The sequence below is a fragment of the Piliocolobus tephrosceles genome, chromosome 21 (genome assembly GCF_002776525.5).
Source record: "Piliocolobus tephrosceles isolate RC106 chromosome 21, ASM277652v3, whole genome shotgun sequence".
In the NCBI taxonomy this organism is placed as follows: Eukaryota; Metazoa; Chordata; class Mammalia; order Primates; family Cercopithecidae; genus Piliocolobus; species Piliocolobus tephrosceles.
In genome coordinates, this window is record NC_045454.1 from 14,704,577 (window position 1) to 14,714,836 (window position 10,260).

Sequence of the window (10,260 nt, forward strand, 5' to 3'; positions counted from 1 at the left end):
CTGAGGGTCCTGACTGTTAGAAGAAAAACTAACAAACAGAAAGACACCCACAAAAAAACTCCATCAGTTTGTCACCATCATCAAAGACCTAAGGCAGATAAAACCACAAAGATGGGAAAAAAAAGCAGGGCAGAAAAGTTGGAAATTCAAAAAATCAGAGTGCATCTCCCCCTCCAAAGGAACGCAGCTCATCGCCAGAAACAAATCAAAGCTGGACGGAGAATGACTTTGATGAGTTGACAGAAGAAGGCTTCAGTCGATCAAACTTGTCAGAGCTAAAGGAGGGACTACGTAACCAGCGCAAAGAAACTAAAAATCTTGAAAAAAGAATGGAAGAATGGATAACTAGAATAATCAATGCAGGGAAGGCCATAAATGAACTGACAGAGATAAAAACCATGACACGAGAAATATGTGACAAATGCCCAACCTTCAGTAACCAACTCGATCAACTGGAAGAAAGAGTATCAATGATTAAGATCAAATGAATGAAATGAAGCGAGAAGAGAAGTCTAGAGAAAAAAGAGGAAAAAGAAATGAACAAAATCTCCAAGAAATATGGGATTATGTGAAAAGACCAAATCTACATCTGATTGATATGCGTCAAAGTGAGGGGGAAAATGGAACCAAGTTGGAAAACACTCTTCAGGATATCATTCAGGAGAACTTCCCCAACCTAGTAAGGCAGGCCAACATTCAAATTCAGGAAATACAGAGAATGCCACGAAGATACTCCTCTAGAAGAGCAACTGCGAAACACATAATGTGAGATTCACTGAAGTTGAAATGAAGGAAAAAATGTTAAGGGCAGCCAGAGAGAGAGGTCGTGTTACCCACAAAGGGAAGCCCATCAGACTAACAGCAGATCTCTCAGCAGAAACTCTCCAAGCCAGAAGAGTGGGGGCCAATATTCAACATTCTTAAAGAAAAGAATTTTAAACCCAGAATTGCATATCCAGCCAAACTAAGTTTCATAAGTGAAGGAGAAATAAAATCCTTTACAGACAAGCAAATGCTTAGAGATTGTGTAACCACCAGGCCTGCCCTATAAGAGATCTTGAAGGAAGCACTAAACATGGAAAGGAACAACTGGTACCAGCCATTGCAAAGACATGCCAAAATGTAAAGACCATTGATGCTAGGAAAACACTGCATCAACTAACGAGCAAAATGATCAGCTAATATCACAATGACAGGATCAAGTTCACACATAACAATATTAACCTTAAATGTAAATGGACTAAATGGTCCAATTAAAAGACACAGACTGGCAAATTAGATAAAGTGTCAAGACCGATCAGTTTGCTGTATTCGGGAGACCCATCTCACGTGCAGAGACACACATAGGCTCAAAATAAAGGGATGGAGGAAGATGTTAAGAGCAAATCTCCTGCTGAAGAGCTGAGAGAGAAAATGGAATTCCAAAGCCTCTTACCTTTTTCCAGTCCACTGGAATGGGTACCAGTGCAGTCCATTTTCCCCTGAGGACACCCACCTGCTGGTCTTTGGCTTCTAAGAATCAGACCTCCCTGGCTTCTCTGGGTCCCAGCTGCTTTCACTCTCCTGAGCCCTGCTCTTTCCCATGGGGGTCACTCCCCTTCCAGGAAGGTTCTCCAGCTCCACCTGACAGGTCCGCCAACAAAGAACTAAGAGAATGAACAAAGATTTCAATATCTAGTATGTCCAGCAGATATCCAACCTGTACAAAAAAATAAAGAAGTAGAGATGCACACACCTTCCCTGACAACATTGTGTCCCAAAGCAATGTCTTCTGTGCCCCTTATTAAGGAGCTCACTGTCCCTCACCACATGGGCAAGTGCTTCCAGGGTCTCTCAATTCCTCAAAGGGAAGCAACACACATTTTAACACAGTACCTCAGCAAAGGAAGTGGTGATAATATACCTACTTTGATAAAGTTCCTGAAAACATCCCTACACTGCAAAATTTCCCTCCGAAAGAAGACAGAAAAGACTTTCCAATTGGAAATCATTGGTCTCCTTGCTTTTCAAAAAAGTACCCTTGAAGTAGCCAAAACAATTTTGCCAAAATAAATTGCACAACTTGAACTTTCTTATTTGAAATCTCACAAGACATTACAACTCTTAAAAACAGAAGCTGCTGGCATAAGAATAGAAATAGGGACCAAAGGGATGGAGTTGAGAGTCCAGAAATAAATCCTCACCCTTATAGTTCATAGCTCTTGCATATGGGTGTCAAGATAATTTAATGGCGGAACAATCATCCTCTCAAATAACCGTGCAGAAACACTAGATAACCACATGCAAAACAATAAATTTAGAGAAGTACACTTCCAACCATATCAAACAATTATCTAAAAATGGATCAGAGAATTAATTATAAGATCTATAACCATAAAAACATCTTAGAAAAAGACATAGGGGTAAAACTTAATGACCTCAAATGTGCAATGGGTTCTCAGGTATGACCCAAATGCATGAGAAAGAAAAAGGAAAAGTAGATAAATTGGGCTACAGATGCAAGCCTTTTGTGCATCAAAGGGTATTATCAAGAAAATAAAAAGACCAAACAGAGAATGAGACATAATAATTGCAAATCACATAGACAATGGTTTCATGCCCAGAATATATAAAGAACTACTACAACTCAATAACAAAAAGACAAACCACCCAATTTATATAAATAGGCAAAGGACTCAAATAGACATTTCTTCAAAGAAGATGTGCAAATCATCAAGAAGGACATGAAAAGAAACTCAACATCAGTAGTCGTCAGGAAAATACAAAGTCAAAACCACAATGAGATCCCACACTACACCTACAAATTGGCTACCATTCTTTTAAAACGTTAAATAACAAGTGAAAGCCTTATATAGAATTTGGAATCCTCACACATTGCTGGTGAGATGATAAAAAGTTACAGCCACTAGGAGAAAGAGTTGTGCTGTTCCTCAAGAAGCTAGTCATAGAATTCTCATACGAAACAGCATCCATTCCTAGGTATATACCCAAAGAATTGAATCCAGGGACTTAAACAGGCACTCGCATGGGAATGTTGATTGCAGCATTACTCACAAAAGATAAAATGTGAAAACAATCCAAGTGTTCATCAACACATGAATAAACAAATGTGGTGACACATACAATGGAATGTATCTGCCATAAAGAGGAAAGAAGTTCTGACATCTGCTGGAACATGCATGCACTTTGGAAATATTATGCTAAGTGAAATATGTCAGAAACAAAATAACATATATGTATAATTCCATTTATATGAAACAACAAGAATAGGCAAATTCATAGAGATAGAGTAGAGATGATCAAGGTCAAGCATGGAAAATACAGGGAGTTATTATTGTTTAAAAGATACAAAGTTTCAGTTCAAAATCATAAAAATTTTCTAGGAAAAATAGTCGTGATGGTAACTGAACATTGTGTATTTGGTTAATTTCACTTAATTGCACATTTGAAAGTGGTTAAAATAGCACATTATTCACAGAACCGTGAAAAATCAATTTCTATTTAATTCACCCAGGCTAAGGTGTCTGCTATGGCAGCTGGAGCCCATGAATACATCATCTGACCCAGTGTTTTCAATGAAATGTATCAGTTTTTCAATCAAGTTAGCTGGAAGCTCCTGTCCCCAGAAGAACCAGAGGTCGCAAAACAAGAGCTCCAGCAGGGGTTCAACCAGCACAGATCCCATAGGGCAGCCTCGATGTCAGACCCTGGATGGCATGTGAAGCTATAGTGATACAACCACAACATGAAAGTGTAAGTGTTTTTACTACTTACAGACACTGGGGAGCACTTGGCACACCTGGAGACCACAGATACAGAGGTCAGTGAGCCCAGGCAGGGAGGAGAGAAGAGACTGGTAAGCCAATGGCTTTAGTAAGTCCAAGGGTTATATGACAGGTTTCTAGCAGGGAGCTATAATGGATGTGTTTAAAGCAAGCAGCAAACACTGGGACCAGGAGATCATGCTGTGACTGAGAAGTGGTCACTTTAAATGTGAGGGCAAATGTCAGAATTATCAGTTTAAAGAAAGCAGCTGGAGAGAGAGGACCCCAGCACATCAAACAGGAGAGACGCCTCTAAGATTTTATGTCTGGCCACCAACTGCAGCCACTTGAACCAGATACAGTATCGAAAATTGCCATGGTGAGCAAGCCCTGCCTCTGATGTGAGGCGAATAAATTTACACCTTAAAAAATGAATGCCAAGGCAGCATGACACTATAAGCACTCATGACACCCTGGGACAGCAGCAGGGTGTGGTACTGCACCCTGGAGTCAGAATCCTGGGTTCTGGTCCCTTGGCTTGAGAAAATGAAAATGACTTGTCCCTGCTCCCCTGGCATTGATTCTCCCGCGCTGCTGCTCCCTCTTCTGCTCCCAAGCCCATATGCAGTGCTCAGCCCGAGACATCAGTGTCCCCAGGGTATACACAGTGCCATCTACTACATGCAAACACAAACTCACAGAAGGTGACAAAAATCTGCATTTGGGACAATCTGCGATTGTGAAAGAGGGAGAACAGTGAACGTAGAGCCACAGAGAATGGGACTCACGGGGCTGGAAAGTGATGAACCTGTAACATAAAATACGTGTGACCTCGTGTGAAATGTGCAGATCCTTGTGGAATAAAACACGCAACCTGGCCTGGGACTTCGGCTACCCACACTTCCCCTCCAGTCCACCAGAGGGCAACAGAGTCCCTCCCAGTCTGGAGCCTTCCCAGGGGATGCAGACCTCCCTCAGCAGAACCCAAAGCCGAGCAGGGTCCACCCTCACCAGGATCACCTAGGCCCAAGTCCTCAGCGCCCTCCACGCTCCCCACACGGACTCTTTCAGCTCCTCCCTCACCTGGCGGCCGCCAACCTAACACCACTCCCTCTGCGGGCAGCTCCTGCCCCACACACCTGCTCCTTCCCTGGGATCAGCTAAAAACACATCTCCCAGGGCAGCGCTGGTGCACGCCAGGCCACATTGGGCGATTTCCCCTAGTGACCTCTCTCCATCCTCATCAACTCTTTCTGTCACTGCTTCCTAAATGCCCGCCCCTGCTCCATGTGTCCTGTTCTCTGGGGCATCCCAGGCCAAGCCTAGCCCTGACACAGAACAGCAGCTGCCTGAGGGCCCACAGACTCCCTGGGAATCAGTCCGGCACCCTGTGACCTGTCTGCTCACTGCACCCCGTGGGGCGAAGAGCGCGTGTGATTGTCACACTCAGGCACCATCCAGGATGTGGCCACCTACCCACGGTTATCCCTTGGGAAGACAGACCTTTCCTGTGTCCCTGCAGGGAGAAGGGGGTATAATTGCTCTTTGCTCCCAGAACGCAACTCACCCCCACCCTCTCTCTCAGGGGTGAGCAACGTCCCTCCAGACAGGCTCTCTGATGACTGCCTGTTCCTCCTCTACAGAGAGCAACTTGGCCAGGTCAAAACCCTCAGGACAGAACCCTGGGTATGTCAGCACATGGAGGGCTGAGCCCATCATGACCATGGAGTAAGTCAGGATGAATCTTCCCAGCTCTGAACCCCTGCTCTGTCCCAGGCTCCCCTTCCTGCATCTCAACGAGCCATGTTCCACGGGGTTCCTGGATAATTCCCCACTTCCTCCTGCACCACCATGGGGAATGTGTGGTAATCATAGGACAATCAGCTGGGCAGAAAGAGAGGGCACCAAAGATGGTCAGGAAGAAATGAGAAACCCTGAGCCCCAGCTCAGCCACCAGAACCCAGGGAGCAATACAGTGACTGAGAACTGTCCCTTTCACCATGGGACTCACAGCCCCTACTGAGCAACCAGCGCAGGCCTCTCCTCCCAAGAGGCATGAGAGATTCACCCTGCACAGCTCCCGGAAGCACGGTTTCCTCTGGGACACCCAGGTCCTGAATGTCCAACCTTGGAAGCTGCAATTAAGTGAGACACAATTAGAGCAAGGAAGGGTCCCTGTCACCAGGCAACACACAGCCCACCCACAGAGCAATGGGGTGTCCCTGTGACAGGGACTGGGTGCAGCTCTAGCCTCCTACACTGAAGGGGAGAGCCAGATGGGGATGAAAGAGGGCAAAGGACGCGAATGTGCACCCAAACCCAGACCCATGGGGACAGCAGGAGGCTGAGGCCCAGGACTGTGCTTGCTCAACCTACAGGGTATGTGTGTGACTATGTGTGTCTCTTTTGTTTGTGTTTGTGTTTCTGCACATAGTGTGCGTCAAGGTATGGTGACAGAATCACTGGTGAAAAAGACAGAGGCCTTCTCAATTCCCAGGGACCTGACACACAGACAAAAGGAAAAAGAGAAGGAGGGACAAGGAGGCAGAGGGAAGGGGACAGAGAGGTGTCCTGGGCACAGACCCCGCCCATGAGCCTGAGAAGTGCTCCTGCCCCAGGAAGAGGCTCAGCACAGGAGGAGGAAGGATGGCACAGCTGACAGTCATGCTCAGAAAGTTTCTGGATTCCAGGTTCATCTCCACAGAGGAGAACATGCAGGCTGCACAGGCCATGGGGCCCCTCTCAGCCCCTTTCTGCACACTGCACATCACCTGGAAGGAGCTCGTGCTCACAGGTGAGGAGAGAACTTCCTGGGAGAGGACAGGAGGAGGAAGCAGAATGATTGGATGGGGTTTCCTGGAGAGGATGGTGTTCTAAGAAATAAAAGAAGCCAGCACTTTGGGAGGCTGAGGTGGGTGGATCATGAATTGAGGAGTTCAAGACCAGTCTGGTCAACACAGTGAAGCCCCGTCTCTACTAAAAATACAAAATATTAACCAGGTGTAGTGGTGTGCTCCTATAATCCTAGCTACTTGGGAGGCTGAGGCAGGAGATTTGCATGAACCTGGGAGGCAGAGGTTGCAGTGAGCCGAGATCGCCACACTTCATGCCAGCCTGTGAGACAGTATGAGATTCCGTCTCGAAAAAAAAAAAAAAAAAAAAGGAAAGGAAGAAAAAACAAAAAACAGGAAAGAAGGCTCTGTTGCAGCCTGGATAGGGGAAAATACACCAGAGAGGGACAGGGGTTAAAACAGGGAAATCACAATGAACCAGAATTGGCAAGAGGTAGGAAAATCTCAAGCGTTCTGTTTTCCTGGTTAATCAGCACTGGACACCACATTTTGTAAAATGATAATAATAACTCTTATCAGATGACACTTCAAATGAAAATATAAGCAGGGCATGAAACACTGTCCTCAGCAAAAAACCTCAACAATTGGGGAAAGAAAAAAAGAAACAACCCAGGCATGGAGAGCCCTGGGAACTCTCACATCTACAGAAGTCTGCAGCCTGTCGCAGGCACTGGGGTGCAACCAAGATCACAAAAGTCACTGTCCTCATGGAGCTCACACTGTCATGGGGAGGAAGACAGACATGCAAAGATATCTAGAATGTGAGGTCAGGTGTTGACAAGAGTTCCGGAGGGAGCAGAGCAGGGAAAGGTCACAAAGGGAAGACCCAGGGTCTCTGAAGGAGGTGTCAGGAAAGAAGTCTAAGGATGCCCTGATGTGAGCAGGACCTGAGGGTGTTGTGGAGGGAGCCATGAGGATCCCTGGGGAAGAGGACCCCAAACAAAAATGCCAAGGTCAGAAGTGTTGAAGGAATGGGGGTCATGCTGCTGACCTTCACCGAGTAGGACAGTAGGACACACACACACACACATACACACAGGGGCGTGTGTGTGTCCTCCTCTCCCACTGGGGTGTGTGTGTAGCTTCAAGGCTGATGATTGAAGAGATCTTCTCAGGACCCAGGGCCCAATGCTTTCACCCCCATACATAGGTCTCAATATTGACTGATGCTCTCTCCACCTCCCAGCATCACTTTTAATCTTCTGGAACCCGCCCAATGCTGCTCAAGTCACAATTGAAGCCCAGCCAATGAAAGTTTCTGAGGGGAAGGATGTTCTTCTACTTGTCCACAATTTGCCCCAGAATCTTACTGGCAACATCTGGTACAAAGGGCAAATAACAGACCTCCACCATTACATTAAATCATATGTAATAGACTCTGAAACAATTATATTTGGGCCTGCATACAGTGGACGAGAAACAGTATATTCCAATGCATCCCTGCTGATCCAGAATGTCACCCAGAAGGACACAGGATCCTACACCATACAAATCATAAAGCGAGGTGATGGGACTGAAGGAGTAACTGGACATTACACTTTATACCGTGAGTGATTCCATATGATCCCTGGTGTTGGAGGGTGGGGTCACTTCTACTTTGCATACACAGGATTATCAGGCCTAGACTGTGCCTGTGTCCCTCTCTGCATTATGTCCCATGTTGGGGTTTCAGCATTTAGTGCAGGACACACACAGAGGAGAGAAACTTCAACAGATCAGAATTCCTTTCCTGCCTCCAGACCCTGCAGACACTTGCTGCACAGGAAGGACAGTCTGACGGTGGGTGCTCAGCAGGAGGAGATCAGTCTCAGCCAAGCACCTCATGCCCTCTTCATAAACTTGACCCTGAGAAAGACCCTGGAGAACTGAGCAGGGCTTTGCCTAAGAGGCCCCATGAGATACTCTCAGAGAAGTTCAGCCCAAGAAGCCTCAACCCCAGACCCCTGTCCCTAAATCGTTACTCCAGATAAAGCTGAGGAGCCTGTGCCAGGGCTAGGTTGTGGCAGGGCTTGCTGGGACCAAGGATTCACCAGCTGTCTGAGGACTGTGTCTCCTGGAGCTGCTCCCCAGCCAGGGCTCAGCCCTCAAAGCCTCATCTAGGCAAGGACAGAACTTTCTTCACTGGAGACTCAGAGTGGAGAGGACAGAAAGACAAGCTTTCTAGGCCATAGGCCAACTGCCTTGCGAGGCTTAGGACACTCCATAGAAAATCTAATGTCCCCAAAGCAGAAACAGAAGAGAGAAAATGTACCTGGCAACAGCTTGTCCACAGGGATCTGACCTAAAGGTGTTCTCTCACGGAAGTGAATAAAAATAAATGCTGTTTGTGTGAACACCTCCACTGTGCCAAACATTAGGTCAGATGACTGTGGAGAATTTACAATTTATTCACAGATAGCATGAAAAGTCACAGTCCATTTGCCATTTAGCTTATTTGACTGAGAGAAAACTGAGGCACAGGAAGGCACAGTCACTGAACCAGAGTCACACAAACACAAAAGGCAGATCAGGGTCACATGAGGTCTATCTGCAGTCACAGGCCCATCCTCTCCTCCACCAGAAGTGAGGGCTTATTGGGTTCCAATGACCCTGTAGTCATTTATTGGCTGCAATCCTCTCTTCTTAGGCATCCAAATGTCAGAGGAGTGAGAGCAAATGGTCAGCTGATTAGTCTGCACTCCAGAACTAAATCACCTGCCTCAACCGTCAGAGTCAGTGGAAAAAATGTCCAGGCCTCCCCCTCAGATCTTAACCCCATCACTGAACCTGAAATCCTGCATTTCCCAAAGTGCGCATGTCACTGGCATGACAGGATAAAAGAGAGGACCTTGCTTGTTTTCGCCACCTACACCCTGCACCAGCACAGGCCCAGTGAGAGACACACACTCAGGTGCTCTCACATAACAAATGAAGGAATTGAATGAAGAAATGAATGATCCATAACCACCTTAGAGACTGGATCTTGGATGCAGAATCCTAGGAAGTTCTAGCCACACCTTTCCCTTGTCTTTCAGAGGCTGACACCCACGTTTCATCCCCCTACTTCCTCTTGTCCCTAAAGCCATCCCACCTCATGTGTAACTCTGAAGCTCTTTGGCCACTGGAGGGTTTTGAGGGCTCCCTGGTCCTGGACTGTCAAAATAGGGGCACCTGGTCCATGGGGTCTGTGAAGCCACTGTAGCCCCCGCTGTTCACTGCCATGATGCCTCTGCCTGTCTCTGCTTCTCTCTGTCCCTCATCTTCCTCCCACTTCATTCTAACTGGCAATCCCTGTCCTGCACAGCTTCTTCCTCCACACCTAGGCCTTCCCCAGACACTCCCTCTAACTAGCCTGACTGTTCTGTTCCCTTCCTGCTAACACTGTGGCCTGGCCCACCTCCCAGGAAAAAGGAAAGGCACAGAAATCACCTGGAGTTGCCACTCCTGCCAGGCTTCATCTTGAGCCAATGTCCCCAGGTCACTAAGAGAATGAGCTTCCATTGTATCCCCATCCAGGGCTCTTTCCCTTTGCGAGGCTGTTCTGTGGACAAGACCGTGGGACAGGGATAGACAGCTCCTCCATCCACTCTTATAATTCCCAGACAAGTTCTCCTGGCCTCCTGCACAAACAAAACCAATTGATCCAGATGGTGATTTGCAGTAAA

General features: G+C 46.8%; 1 protein-coding gene across 1 annotated transcript in view; it reads left to right on the plus strand.

The window, feature by feature from the left end:
* The first annotated feature begins 6,494 nt into the window (after positions 1–6,494).
* The window catches only part of LOC111529239 (pregnancy-specific beta-1-glycoprotein 2-like), a 93,669-nt gene continuing 89,903 nt past the window's right edge, over positions 6,495–10,260 (plus strand). The window contains exons 1-2 of the mRNA XM_026447336.2: positions 6,495–6,558; positions 7,803–8,162. Coding sequence (XP_026303121.1) covers positions 6,495–6,558; positions 7,803–8,162 — 424 coding nt within the window. The remainder of the gene's footprint in view (positions 6,559–7,802; positions 8,163–10,260) is intronic.